Source organism: Mauremys reevesii, linkage group 5, assembly GCF_016161935.1.
Source record: "Mauremys reevesii isolate NIE-2019 linkage group 5, ASM1616193v1, whole genome shotgun sequence".
Lineage (NCBI taxonomy): Eukaryota > Metazoa > Chordata > Testudines > Geoemydidae > Mauremys > Mauremys reevesii.
In genome coordinates this window covers 41,137,591-41,152,893 of record NC_052627.1, presented here as the reverse complement: position 1 = coordinate 41,152,893, position 15,303 = coordinate 41,137,591, and the positions used below count along the sequence as shown (strand labels likewise).

The 15,303-nt window shown below is 38.9% G+C and overlaps 2 protein-coding genes across 6 annotated transcripts in view; both read left to right on the top strand.

Annotated features, from left to right (window-relative positions):
- TRPC3 (transient receptor potential cation channel subfamily C member 3) overlaps window positions 1-2,318 on the top strand; it is a 92,587-nt gene extending 90,269 nt beyond the window's left edge. For all 3 annotated transcript variants that reach the window (XM_039542666.1, XM_039542665.1, XM_039542664.1), the window contains one exon: window positions 1,382-2,318. In XM_039542666.1, the coding sequence (XP_039398600.1) occupies window positions 1,382-1,524 (143 nt within the window). In that variant the 3' untranslated portion in view covers window positions 1,525-2,318. The remainder of the gene's footprint in view (window positions 1-1,381) is intronic.
- A 1,918-nt stretch (window positions 2,319-4,236) lies between these two features.
- BBS7 (Bardet-Biedl syndrome 7) overlaps window positions 4,237-15,303 on the top strand; it is a 49,808-nt gene continuing 38,741 nt past the window's right edge. For 2 of the 3 annotated variants that reach the window (XM_039541679.1, XM_039541681.1), the window contains exons 1-6: window positions 4,237-4,414; window positions 5,709-5,774; window positions 6,756-6,818; window positions 7,735-7,910; window positions 12,963-13,149; window positions 14,483-14,555. In XM_039541679.1, coding sequence (XP_039397613.1) covers window positions 4,379-4,414; window positions 5,709-5,774; window positions 6,756-6,818; window positions 7,735-7,910; window positions 12,963-13,149; window positions 14,483-14,555 — 601 coding nt within the window. In that variant the 5' untranslated portion in view covers window positions 4,237-4,378. The remainder of the gene's footprint in view (window positions 4,415-5,708; window positions 5,775-6,755; window positions 6,819-7,734; window positions 7,911-12,962; window positions 13,150-14,482; window positions 14,556-15,303) is intronic. The other variant, XM_039541680.1, reaches the window with a different exon arrangement.

The window sequence follows — 15,303 nt, the reverse complement described above, 5'->3', positions numbered from 1 at the left end:
CAAAATCAAGAGAACAGCTGTAGTAACTGAACAGTCCACTCTGAAATCTGTGTTATTAGTACTGAACTCATTTCTGACTAATAGAATAGAAAAAGGAAAGTGCACATGACACACACATCCCAGGGGTGCTGAGTTTCTAGATGATGCCAAGGGTTGTACAAAAAAGAAGAGTACAGCATACAGTTCAATTTGGCATTTTTGGCCAGACGCCCAGAAGTATGTAACTGTACCAGAAAAACTTAAAAATTTATATTCTGGTTTTGGTATTTTTAACTTACACATATATCTTTTGCAAAGCAGGATAGAGATGATGGTATCAACTGTTCTGTCACCAAAATGCTTGACAAAGCACAAGTTTTTTGAAGGGTTTTGACCCTTCTTGTATTTGCACTTGGATTTCAGGTTAGCAGTATGGTCAAGCAGTGAGAGCACAACACTGAGTCAGGAGACCTAAATTCTGATCTTTCACTGCTTCTCCTTTGTGACCTTGAGCAAGTCAGCTGACCTCTCTGAAGCACAGATTTCTCAGCAGTAAAAGAGATCATATGTACCCTGCATCATACTTATTTCACAGTGGTATTGTAAGGATTAATTATGGTTTTCAAAACATATTGGATGTAAGGTGCTATATACACTGTGGAAAATCCTTTATGATTGCCAAGTATCATTATTTCAAATATATGAGCCTAAAGATTTCACTTTGAGAGAACAGTAAAGGTCTTATTTTGTACTCTGTACTTCACACATAGCAAGCAATTTTCTGCCCAGGGTACTAGATAAAAATTGACAGCTCTCATAGTTTGTGGAAAGAATGATACTTTGAATATTCAAGAAAGGTTCTACCCTTGAAGTCCTGAAATAAACACCACTGTTGCTTGTCACCAACCTTGCCTTGATATTTGTGTTTTGACCAGGAAGATGTTAATTTAAGTACCGTGTTTATACTTGTCAAAGCCTGACATCCCTTAAAATAGGTTGATTTTTTTTCTGCTTTCTAAAGATGTGCTTTTGGTTAAGGAAGAAGACAGAGACTCAGAAGATGTGTTTTTATTACCAGCTTTGCCGCACTCTTCCTGTGTGACATAAGCAACTCATTTAAAAATATCCAGGCTTCTTCTCTATAAAATAGAGATATTTACCAGTCTCACAATGATGTTATGATTAATTTATTAACATTTGTAAAGTGTTTTGAGAACCTTAGATGTACTATATATAGGTGAAGTACAGTGTTAGTTTATTGGGTCAGGGAAAGACATATGGTATTCTGATGAATGTTTTGGTTGAGTGGGAGATAATTCTAAAATATGCATTGTTGTGACTTAAAACTGTATTTAATATTTAACAAACAATACTAAAGTATTTCTTTCAACAATTAATACAGGTGAATTAAAGGAAATCAAACAAGACATCTCCAGTCTTCGCTATGAACTTTTGGAAGATAAATCCCAAGCAACAGAAGATTTAGCAATTCTAATACATAAACTCAGTGAGAAACTCAACCCCAATATGTCAAGATGTGAATGATTCAATGAATTATTGGGATTCCTGGCATTTTCTTCAGCACAAATATTGGCAATAATATTTTGGAGTATCTTATACTTGAAAAATATATGGTAGATTTTTAGTACTAAATAACTTTATGTACAGCTTTCTTTAAATTTAGTCAGGAAATTTTATTAACTCATAACGCAAAAAATGCTCTGTTCATTTAAGTGTATTGAAAAGTAAGAACTCTTATACCAGTTTTTGCATTTAATAGGAAAGTACACTTGAAAGTGAAAAAATCTTGCATTGCTGATATTTTGACTGTTTTATGAACAAACTTCAAAAACTCTTTGCACTAAACAATTTGCGCACACACACACACAAAAGGCACTGCAAAGGACCCTGTTCCCTGAACCAACTGGTGCGAACAGGATCCTGTAGAATGTAATAAATAAGGAGTAGTCACCTGGGTCTCAGTTAAGTATTATTTGAAATATTTATGTTTTTTCAATTATTCTAATAACAGATACAACCGAAGAACTCCCAGAATGGATACTTTAAGGTTTAACAATGAATATCAAAGCAAGAATATAACTTTAGGAGCACTGTTTAACATACATATACTACAGTTTGTTTCTTAATGCAGCATAATGTTTGCTTTCAACAGTAGGGACTAGAAATCGTTTTTAAAAATCCTTCTGAAGGTAAAGTGAACTCAGTCAAAAGTTATTCTTTCTTGTGGTAGAGATGATTTTTTTAAAATTCAGATTCTATGCAGGGCTAGTATTTTGTTACACTATTCTAAATGATGCCTCGGATGCTTGTTGAATAAAATATTCATACTTTACAGACTCTTTAACTTGCCCCAGTTACTCAGCACCTGATTTTGAAGTGTACAGTGGTATACACAGAGACTTTTTACAACAATCAGTCAAAGGTAGTAAAAGGCTGTTTTAGGAAGTATTGGTAGCAACACCTATACCTAACATTACCTAATATTTTCCATTATAAGCCCTTTCAGTTGCTTAAAGCTTTGGCAAACCTATAATGTTCAAGCTGGAATTTTCCATTGCAAATGTGTGCGCACCTTAGACTGAATTTTTTGGGGAAACTTGAGCAAAAACTAAGCCATTTCTGAGACAAACTTATGGGAAAATATGTTTTGCGTATCTCAAAAAATTCTGTTTCACTGAGAAGTCCCAGAACCTCCTTGCTTTGGAGAAAGGTAATCCCCTTGACAAAAACTTCAAGTCTATCTGTCAAGGATGGGCCTTTTGCTTTTCCATGCAAATCTGTCCAAAAGTGTCCAAGCTACGTGCCTCTGAAAATTATAGTTTGAGCATGTTTGGTAGAGTCTGGTACTGAAATTCTCCAAAGATTTTGTCTGCACTGCAAGTGTTCTGTCCCCTCAAAGCTCCAGCACACCAACTAGATAAGGGCCATTCCCAGAGAGTGACTGAGCATAATCTACTCTAGGGCTGAGCAGAATTTACCCAAAATTGCCCTTCTAGGGTGCAGAGGCCACGGTGGTGCTAGGCAGCAGAAGTGAGAGTGAATAGACTGTCTCTCCTTCTGCTCTCATAGCCTCACTGACAGCATGGAAGAAAAGAGAGTAGCTGGAAGACAGAGCTATGAGGAATGTGGGAGGGAGAAGACTGGGCCAGGAGCCAGAATGTAAATTGGTATTTGTATTACTGTAGTGCCTGTGAACCCTAGCCAGGGAGCATAACCTCAGTGTGCCAGATGCTGCATAAACACAAAACAAAAAGATGACCCCTGCACCCAAAGAGCAATTTAAGTACTGTATAAGACAAGATGGATCAAGAGGGGAGTTAATGGAAACAATACTGGTCAGCATGGTAACCAGTGGTTTCAACACACAAGTAGCTTAGCCCCTCTTGTCCAGTTTAGTTGTAGGCATCACAGCACAGGAATTTTGTAAAGCAGTGCTGACCTAGAGGCATTTTGCCTCTCCCATATATTTCTTACTGATGCTAGGCAAGTCGCTCATTGTGTGCCCAGCTCATTTCCTGCCAACTAATCACAGAAATCCAGGGCCTGATTTACAGACATGACGGCAATGGCAGCTAATCAACGGGGCACACCAGGCCTGCAAAGCTCCTTCAATGACTCCCACTGCCCTGGTCCTTTTAAACCCCACCCAGTAGAGATGGGGAGCCTTCCTAGGAGCGCTGCAAAGCCGGGAGGCACGATGCTCCCAGGTGCGTGAACCCTCTTGCCAGAGGGCAGCGACTTCCAGAAAACTGAGTAGCAATTTCCCCGCCCAGCCTCCGCAGACAGTTGCAGTTGGACAGGGAGGGTGAGGTTGTATTTTCCCGTAGACCAACGCTAGCAGCGAGGTCACCGGGGGCAGCGCCGACGTCGGCAGCCCCACCATCCCCAGCCTCCTCTGTAGCAGCGGCTGCGGCTAGCGCCCCAGCGGTATCTCCGTCCTGCCCACGATAAAGACGGGTGCCCCGCTGCCTCCAACCAGCCGCAGCCCTGCCCGCCCCGCTCTCACCATCCGCCGCCCCCCGGTGAGAGCCGGGGACGGGTAACCCGCCGCTCTCCGGCTCTGTACCGGCCTCCCCCACGGCCTGCTCCCGCAGCGGCCCCTAGCCACGCCACCCGCGCAGAGACGCTTTGCCCAATCACTGCGCGTGTTCAATGATGACCCCGCCCCTTCGCCGGCCAGCGTGTCCAATAGCAGGCCGACTTGTGGGGATGTGTCATTTCGGCGTTGCCATGGTAGCGGGTAGTGAGCTGTCTCTGGGAGAAGGCTGTGTTGGAGCGGGCCGCCGGGTGGGGATAGAGAGGCTGGGGCCGCGGCCCCTCCGCCCGCTGGCGTCAGTCCCTGGACCGTGCGGGCGGAGTCGCCCCCGAGCCTGGGGCCATGGAGCTGCAACTGGCCCGCGTGGATTATTTGCAGGTAAAGCCGCGGCCGCGCCGCGCGGGGCTCCCCAGTGATGGGGCAGGGCTGGCGGCGGGTCTATAAACAGAGGCCGTCTGGGAAAGGCCCCGCTCCTGCCCCGCGCTCCCAGGAGCCCTGCCTGGTTATCACACTGTGTAACATCTGCGGGGGAGTTCCCGCGTGTTTTTTTGCTGTATTTCGCTATCCGAGACCTCACAGGCTTTATTAGATCTAGCAACATGACTGCCAGGCAGGGATTGCCCCACTTTACACATGGGGAAACTGAGGCACAGAGAGGCTCTATGACTTGCCCAAGGTCAGCCAAGAAATCTGTGACACAGCAGCAGGGAGGTGAGTCCTGCTCTCCCAAATCTTAGGATGGTTCAGCGCTCAGGGCACTAGCCTTTCTTCCTTTCTCTCTCTCCTTCTTCCTGCCTGAGCATCTGGTAGGCTAGTCTACTGGGTTGCATGTTGGGATATGTTTATTTTATAACAGAAAACTATTTGCATTAGAATTTAAAGCAAAATATATTAGTGTTAAGTGTTATGAAACTTTCATTCCCCCTTCAAAAAAAACCCAAACCTAAATTTGGGGCCTAAAACAAGTTAATAATACACCTTTAAAAATATCAAATATACCTTAAAACTTCTGGATAGAAAGGCCCAAATCCTGCAAACAGTGTTTCACTTTGTGGATATGAAAAGTCCTACTTAGTCAGTGAGACAACATATCTCTGTAAAGCTAAGCATCTGCTTAAATCTGTGCAGTGTCAGGGCCTAATACTATAATTATAAATAGTGTTTCTATGCATTTATCTATATAGCTACATGCTCTATAGTTGTGGGACTCTGCAGTGTGGGAGTCAGTAATGTCTGGGATAACAAGCATCAGAAATATTAATCAATATTAATAATTGGATCTATTGTTAAATATTGCAGTCTTTGAAATATTACACCTGTTATGCATGTTGCTTTATTTTGTCTGTCTGCCTCAAGTAACTATCCAGGAAACAGGTGGTGGTCACATCTCTGAAACCAGTACCCCAACTAGAGGAATTAGCAGACGTGTCAGCAAGTACAAAGCAGTACAAGTCTCAAATGGATAGTCTTTACAATTCATCTTTTTATTTGAGAGTTGTGGCATATTATTTTGGCTATCCAAGCAATGCTGAATTACTGTTCTTGCTTTGTGGATAGAGGCATTAAATAGCACGAACGCTAATGCATGAAATTTAAAATAGAGGAGTGGGACTTAAATTTTTTGAAATGTAAGAGTTGAGATGTTCGGTAACGAGTTGATGTTTTCAAATAGGTGGGAGTGACATCTCAGAAGACCATGAAGCTTCTTCCTGCATCAAGACGTAGGGCAACACAGAAGGTAGCTTTTGTTGACAATGAGATACTTGTTCTGTTAAAAATTGATATTATTATTCCCTTGGAACGATAGTGGTGCAAATAATCTTTTGATTCTTTCTATCTGGGACAGTATAGGCAAAGCTTCCCAACTAATTCTGATTCAAGACCTGCTGACAATGCATGGACATTCTTAGGCTTTAGTAATAAACTTTTAAATTAGTTATATATTTCTCCACCCTTGTTCTTTTTTGCTAAGAACACTTGTTGAAGACAGGAGTGTTTTGTTTTTCTTTTTTTTCTTTCTAAACTGATCTTTTCTGGTGAATTCATGGTTGTGATTTCTGTGTGGGAAGAAAGTATCAGAATAGATGAACTTTTAAGAAACAATTATATGCTTTTCATTTCTGGTAATAAGTAAAGGATGAGCAATATAAAATATAGAAAAACAGTTTTATCAAAATAATACTATTTTTTTTCAAAGATTCCATTATGTGACAGATATTCTTTAAAACAACAAATACGAAAGGGTTGACAGTTAAATTATTTCAGAGAAATAATTTAGATTTCAAGCTCTATGACTAAAGGACTTTCTGTCTTTATATCTATAAAGTGTTGTGTGCTTGTATGATATAGTATGATCATTAAATATGCAGTAGTTGGTAATGCTTACTTTCCATACTGCAGATGCACATGACTAATATAAGGAAAGTTCTTCCTTTTTAAGATGGAAGCTTATAATAATAATAATAATTGGAGATATACCTATCTCCTAGAACTGGAAGGGACCTTGAAAGGTCATTGAGTCCAGCCCCCTGCCTTCACTAGCAGGGCCAAGTACTAATTTTTGTCCCAGATCCCTAAGTGGCCCCCTCAAAGATTGAACTCACAACCCTGGGTTTAGCAGGCCAATGCTCAAACCACTGAGCCATCCCTCCCCCTATATCTATATATCTATATCTTTATAGGAATAATTCTGATATAATTATGCATTACATTTTTGCAGATTGTCATTGGAGATCATGATGGTGTTGTTACATGTTTTGGCATCAAAAAGGGGGAAGCTATGGTAAGGTCAGATATTTATGTAATTGTTTTATAGTTCTTGGTGTGCAGTTTTTCATTTGTACATAATGAATATTAAAAAGCTGTTTGTGTTAATGAAAGGAACAAGATGGCTCTGAAAATTGGCAAAAGGTTACTGAGCCCCATGATTCTAGATCAGTGGTTGGCTTCCAAACTATGTCAGTAATGACTTTTTTTAAATAGTTAACATCTGATATATATGTGACTTTGTGAACTAATTGCTCTGTAGGAGCTAAAGTTGTGGACAGCAGGACAACTTACAAAAACAACTTTCACAGCTTGTATCTTGGTAGTGTGTCTAAGTTAATTTTACGTGTCCATAAAATCGTTTTTTCATTACTAGAGATGATTTTTCTGGAATCAGAATGCAGCATGTATGTGGGGCACTATGCAGAAGCTTGCACTACAGCTCTCTGTACTGTGCTTCAATAAACAGCACTGGAATCTTAAGTATTTTATCTATTAGCTTTGAGAGCACTGAGTTGATTTATAAAATGCCTGATTTCTTCATGATATTGAGGAACAACATATAATAAGTATTAGGGTGTAGCCGTGTTAGTCTGTATCCACAAAAACAACAAGGAGTCTGGTGGCACCTTAAAGACTAACAGATTTATTTGGGCATAAGCTTTCGTGAGTAAAAAACCTCATTTCTTCAGATGCATGGAGTGAAAGTTACAGATGCAGCTTATGCCCAAATAAATCTGTTAGTCTTTAAGGGGCCTTGGGATTTCTTGTTGTTTTAACGTATAATAAAACCTCATCAGGTATACATGTTCTGTAAAATCACTGCAATTATGTCAAAAGTCCCAATGCAAATTTGGCATCTTCTGTATTTAAAAAAAATGCAAATACAGTATTGAAATAATTAAGAATCACTTTCTTTTTGACTTTCACAGCCAGTGTTCAAGACACTGCCAGGGCAAAGGATCACAAGGCTGGAGCTGGGAGGAGCTCTTAATACACCACAGGAGAAAATTTTTGTGGCTACAGGATCAGAGGTTAGAGGTTTCACAAAGAGAGGGAAGCAGTTCCTTTCATTTGAAACTAACCTCACTGAAAACATCAAAGCTATGTATGTGCAGTACTTTGTTTTTCAATATTATTTCATGTTAGTAAAACTAGTTTTAGTTTTTGGTTCTGTGAAAGAATTTTCTATCACGTTAGTCTAAATAGGTTTTCTGGCAGGCAGCTCAGGAAAGTGGGCATCCAGATTAAGCACATCCCAGCTAAGTGCAGTATACTATTGTGTTATAATACTTATTTTTGTAAAAAAAACAGGAGTACTTGTGGCACCTTAAAGACTAACAAATTTATTTTAGCATGAGCTTTCGTGAGCTAAAGCTCACTTCTTCGGATGCATAGAATGGAACACACAGACAGGAGATATTTATACATACAGAGAACATGAAAAGGTGGAAGTATGCATACCAACAGGCAGAATCTAATCAATTGAGATGAGCTATCGTTAGCAGGAGGAAAAAAAACTTTTTGAAGTGATAATTAAGATGGCCCATAGAAGGTGTGAGGAGAACTTAACATAGGGAAATAGATTCAATTGGTGTAATGACCCAACCATTCCCAGTCTTTGTTTAGACCACAGTTAATAGTATCTAGTTTGCATATTAATTCAAGTTCAGCAGTCTCTCTTTGGAGTCTGTTTTTGAAGTTTTTTTGTTGCAAAATTGCCACCTTCAAGTCTGTCACTGAGTGGTTAGAAAGGTTGAAGTGTTCTCCCACTGGTTTTTGAATGTTATGATTCCTGATGTCAGATTTGTGTCCATTTATTCTTTTGCGTAGAGACTGTCCGGTTTGGCCAATGTACATGGTGTGCGGCATACAACATAAACACTAACCCAGGAACCTATCCTTGCAATAAAGCCCGATGCCAGCTCTGTCCACATATCCATTCAAGTGACACCATCACAGGACCTAATCACATCAGACACACCATCAGGGGCTCGTACACCTGCACATCTACCAACGTGATATATGCCATCATGTGCCAGCAATGCCCCTCTGCCATGTACATTGGCCAAACCGGACAGTCTCTATGCAAAAGAATAAATGGACACAAATCTGACATCAGGAATCATAACATTCAAAACCAGTGGGAGAACACTTCAACCTTTCTAACCACTCAGTGACAGACTTGAAGGTGGCAATTTTGCAACAAAAAAACTTCAAAAACAGACTCCAAAGAGAGACTGCTGAACTTGAATTAATATGCAAACTAGATACTATTAACTGTGGTCTAAACAAAGACTGGGAATGGTTGGGTCATTACACCAATTGAATCTATTTCCTTTCATTTGAAACTACACCTCACTTAAAACTTCAAAAAGCTTTTTTTCCTGCAGTACTTTGCTCATCTCAATTGATTAGACTCTGCCTGTTGGTATAAACTACTTTTACCTTTTGGTTCTGTGTATAAATATTTCTGTCTGTGTGTTCCATTCTATGCATCCAAGAGGTGAGTTTCTGGCAGGCAGCTCATGCTAAAAATTTGTTATCCAGATTAAGCACAAGTCCCTGTTTTTTTAAGTGCAGTATAACATTGCTGCTACTCTGAAACTTATTTTTGTATCACTTTTTTTAGTTTTCATGTACTCCTAGCACTTGTTTTTGTCCCTCAAAATGAAATGTGAGGGTTTATTTTTCTATACAACCAAGTAGTTTTATTAAGCTTTTTCTCTAAAGACAGTATCTGTGCAGGATTTTCACTTTTAAGTCTCTTCTCTCTATCCTGAGAGAGGTAGAACTCCTGTAAAAGTATCAGTAGCAAGTGGGAGAGTGAGCCCCATTACAACTGCTTGTCATTCATTAACTTAACTGCTGCAATTGAAAGTTTCTAGCCAGTTCCTCTTCATCCCAGCACCGGAGTCAGTGCCTATACAAGGAGCCGCATATTAACTTCTGAAGAACCACATGTGGCTCTGGAGCCACAGGTTGGCCACCCCTGGACTGGTCGATGTAGACCATACTGGTGTGCATTAAAAGTTACTTAGTGCACTTGAACATAGTGCTGTTCAAACATTCAGCATTGTGTTCAAGTGCACTGGAGAACTTATTGCATGCACCAGCAATGTCCACACAGACCAGTCAGTGAGCTCCAGAAATCACACCCCTGTAGTTTTGTTGCTGCGCCTTATAGACATGCCTTCAGAGGGTGGATGCTCATCATTTGCAAGTTAGTTCCATTTCTGTATACGTTATCCAACTAACCAAAAGCTTTTAATTGTTTGGGTTGATGAGAGAGCCTTGACATTATAAACCAATGTACAACATACTTTTTCTAGCTGAAGTCTAAACTGAAATAATATCAAGAAGTTCAGCCTTCTATCCAAACGTGTGTGAAAACTAGCGCTCCATTCCATGTTCATGTAAATATTAACTTAATTGCCGTGTTTGAATCTTATACCAGCATGAATACAGAGTTCAACAGCAGTGGCTGAAGGTGCTCTGCTGGGAGATATGAATTGATTCTTTGACTCAGCTTTCTTTACTACCCACTCTCCCTAACTCATCCTATACCCATTGTGGATCCCTTCAGGATCTTGATCAATCTCACTACACTTCCATTGGTATGGCCTGTGGAATGGAGTACAATTTTTGTTGCTGTAGTAAACATTCTCTTTACAGTCTTATGGCTGATTTTTTTTTTTTTAATGTTAATCGAACACTCCACTTGGGGTGCTAGGCTGACTTGACTACTACACATGGCAAATGGCAGAGTGACTAGTTCAGCAGGATATGCACAATAAACACTTGCAGGGACAGTATTCCAATAAAAATTAAAAACCATGTTTTAAAAACATTTTCTCCATTCTTTAACATGGAGTGGCCTGTCAGGGAGATGAAACAGGACTTAAAGCAGTCAAAAACACCCTTGAAGTATTCATTCGAGTGTGTGTGTATATCTGTATCTATACACACTTGAATAATAATTAAACCTCTTTGTCTGTCTGTCATCATACATGTAGATAGGGCTTTTTAAAAGGTATAAAGTAAAGAAAAATATTACAGTCAGAATCCTGTAAAATGAACTAGAATCTAGTTTAGATTAATAATTTGGCCACCTCCTTCACTGTAAATCTTCTTCCTCCCTCTCTCCAAAAAGTGTTTAAATGTAATTTAGCCATAAGATCAGAACGGGGCCAACTTTGTAAACTTCTTGTCAAGAGGGAGGTGGCAGCAGAAGGAGTGAGTAGGTTGGGAAGTTGGGCTCTGCTTCAACTCCCGTTAAATCAGAAGTCTTTCTGCTGATGTGTGAGAGTTGGATTGAGCCCCTTCTGAGAGCCACAAGGTGGCAGTAAGTGAGGAAACAAGTAACTTTAATACTGGTATAATAGGTTTCAGAGTAGCAGCCGTGTTAGTCTGTATCCGCAAAAAGAACAGGAGTACTTGTGGCACCTTAAAGACTAACAAATTTATTTTAGCATGAGCTTTCGTGAGCTACAGCTCACTTCTTCGGATGCTATGCTGTAGCTCACTTCTTCGGATGCTATGCTGTAGCTCATGAAAGCTCATGCACATGAGCTCACGAAAGCTCATGCTAAAATAAATTTGTTAGTCTTTAAGGTGCCACTGGTATAATAGACAGTCCTATTATGCAGTGAAACAAACGGAGCTCGCCATTGAATTGACACATTTATTAATGTAGACATAATTTTTGAAATCGGCCCCCAAAAAGAAGATCTGTATGCTTTTCTTTTTTGTATTTGGCTCTGAATTAATATTAAGTATAACTTTTTAAATAGCTCTTATAAGTAAACTAGGAACATAAATATTAAAATGTACTTATCTTTATTCTCAAAGCTCCATTCAGTACAAAATATTTGGAACTTTTTGACTCAGCTTAAGAAAAATCATATTGAACTACATTTAATCATTTCATTGCTACTTACGTAGTAGGTGAGGCAAAACATCATTCCAAAAGTGACCTAATTGGTTGACCAAAAATGTTAATTTTCTGTGGTGATTGAAGATATCCAGAATGTAACATCGCAATCCATCATATGTGATGAGACTCCTGATACTTAGGGTGTCACAGAATGCTGCATTGTGGAATGCTTTTGGTGAACTAGTAAATTAACAGATATTGAGGGAGGAGGAGTGTAACTTTACATAGGACTTGTTTACGCTCTGGATTTTAGCTTTTTGATCAATGTAGTTATAATAGTACATACCCCAACGTACATACAATACATGGTTGTAAACTATCCATGCTAGAAGTTTGCACTATTATAACTATGTCAGTATGGCTTCACTGGTGGCTAAAACCTCTATAGACAAGGGATTAATGCCTCAGTCACTCTTAAATATAGAATTTAGGCTCCTAAAGTAACTTGGGCACATTAGAATTTTACCCCTTAGGCCTTGAAGTGTTTAGTTGTGTGCAGCCACCCTTCACCATTCTGTTCATTTTTTGCTTTACAGTTAATCGTCAATGTTTGTTTAGTTTTTTGGAGTGTTCCTCCAAAGTCCAAAAGGGTTACTGCTCCATGTTTAAATTTTCTACTCCCATTCATTCTTTATTTTTATTTTTTTTTACTGAGCCCTTTCTCTTGCTCACCTTTCACCAAAATTTAATCTATTTACCAAAAAAACCGAAATCAAAACAATGTCCCCACTCACTCTGCTTATATTGTGCTTCTAAAAATGTATTTTAAAAAACACCTTAACTACTTCTCTGGAGAAACACATGGAGATCATTTTTTATGTTCTCTCATCCTATTCTAAAAGGCTGAGGGGGAACTCTGCCTGAATATGCTTTAATCAAGAGGGCATTTCTTTTCTTTTCAATAATTTTGTTTCTCTTTAAATTTATATTACGAAGAGTATTAGTAAGATCTCTTTAGCATTTGTTGTCTGTAGACCCTTATGCAGAGATGAAAATAAACTATAGGGGAAGAAAATAAAGGAATGTAAACTATATGATTTTATATTTTGTAGAAAATAAGTTTAATTTATTTAACCAGATTAATTGCTTATTTTGCTCAGTAAGGCCCTGAATGAACAACCAGTTATACATGTATGTAACTTGATCCACATGTATATTGGGGCCTAAGAGAATATCACAATAACTTTAAATGCTGACAAAATTAAATACTTTTCTTTTTCTCAGGCATATATCGGGAGCAGATCTCTTTCTTTGTGCAAGCTATATCTATAACCATTACTGTGACTGCAAGGACCAGCACTACTACCTGTCAGGAGATAAAATCAATGATGTCCTCTGTCTTCCAGTAGAGAAACTGTCTTGCATTAGACCAATATTGGCATGCCAGGATAGAGTCCTTAGAGTTTTACAGGTTAAAAATCTTTGCTTTGTTGTCACTTCCTTTACTGGTACCATAGAACCTCACTAATTCACACTAATGACTAAAAGATCCACTCCGTGCATCTGAAGAAGTGGGTTTTTTTTACCCACGAAAGCTTATGCTCAAATAAATCTGTTAGTCTTTAAGTTGCCACTGGACTCCTTATTGTTACTGTGAATTAGTGAATTTTATGAAATGTTAAGTAAGCAAACAAACACAATTTTAAAATATCAAATCTAACACATCATGAAGTATGCTTTGTGTATTGGCTATAATTGTCTATAGCATATTTTATAATGTAGTAGTTACTGCTCTTAAATCTGCTGAGAAGTGAGATGAGTGCTGTTTTTTTAAGAATTAACGTTTGTAGGCTAGTGAGGTAAGAATTAGTGAAATTCTGCTTAAAGGTGTGTGTGAGTGTGCACTTGCTTAGACCTCGATCCTGCATTTTACTCACATGTATTGTTAACTTAAGCTACAGTTCCTTATAATTTAAGTGAGTAATCCCATTGATTTCAATGGCACTACTCATATGAGTAAAATTTAAACACACGTGTTTGTAGGATGGGAGCTTAAATCTGTCTCTCATAATATATACATTTTCAATTTGAATAAATCACTTGATCAGATCAAGTTTTATTAACTCTATAAATCATAAAAATAATTATGTGAAAGATCATTACATGTATACCAGACATGCCAACCAGTGGAAAAAAACAGAAATTGGGCTTGTTTTTGGCTTAATTGGTTTGTGAGTTGCTTGTTGGCTAGCTTTTGGCTTGTAGCTTGTTGCTTCTTTTTTTCTGATTGGCTCCAGCAAGCAGGAGGAAAGGCGGGGAGAGAGTCAGGGGTGCACAGCGGGCCCACCACAATCCCAGGCTGCACACTGGGGGGATCTAGTCACATAGAGTGTTGGGATTCTTAGGGATTAGCTTGTTTTGGCCTTGTTTTGAAATGGGATTAGCTTGATTTTTGGCTTATTGTGAAAGTCGGGGTGCTTATTTACCACGTAAAAGTTGGCAGCTGTGTTGGTACATGAATTTTCAGGTTATGTTGCCACAAAAACTGAGTTTAAAAACACTAGAAATACGTTTTAAACATCTTATTTAACATCTTTTAATAAAAAGCCAGTCTTGTACTCCATTTATACACTTCACTGTTCTGTAGTTTTGAAAGATTACCAACACAAACATAGCGTGTGGGTAACTAAAGTTTATCCATATGTGTAACACAGAATACACACACTTATGCAATTTTAAGTGATTTTTTTAAATGGGGTTTTTGGATCATTTTAAAAACTCTTTTCTTTCTTCTTCATCTGTAGGGGTCTGATTTGCTATACGAAGTGGAAGTTTCTGGACCGCCTACTGTTCTTGCTTTAAACAATGGAAATGGTGGTAACTAGATCTTAAATATAACAGTATTTCACTGAAATGTATTTTAAATAAAAGTAGCAAAATCTGGATGTCTTATTTACAAATATTGTAGAACCTTGGTTAACACTGTCTAGAAGCTGGTGTTAAAAATGCAGAAAGGGTCACAGCTCTGACCATGCAGTTTTTTCTTATAATAGTTTACATATAACATTTGGTAGCTTTGATAGAATTGTGACTGATAAACTTATGTCAGAACAGTTCTAATTAGCTCATTGCCAATTACAGAATTTCTCTGGTTAAGAGACAAAGCAAGATTCCTGTTAGTCTTCTGTTCAAAGTTTCATATGTCCAAAGCTCCATTTTTTCATACAGAAACATAACTAGCGCTAGTGTTATTAAATGCAGCCTTTGCCCCCTTCAGGCAGGAGTAAGAGGCTAAAACCCGGCCTACAACAGTTTAGCTCAGTTTAGCTACATCTTTCGCAGGTATGAGAGATGTCTATACTGACCTAACCCCTGGTGTAAACTAGCACTAGGTTGATAGAAGAATTATTCTGTCAACCTAGCTACTGTCTCTTAGGCATAGGGAATTCATCTCCTCATGGGAGAAGCCCTCCTGTCAACATAGGTAGTGTCTACACTGAAGTGCTACAGTGGTGCAGCTGTGCTGCTGCAGTATTTTAAGCATACACAAGCGCTAAAAGGCATGAAGTTGAACCTCGGGGAATATCATAGCCTCCCATCCAGACATGGTGCGAGAGGCCTGCAG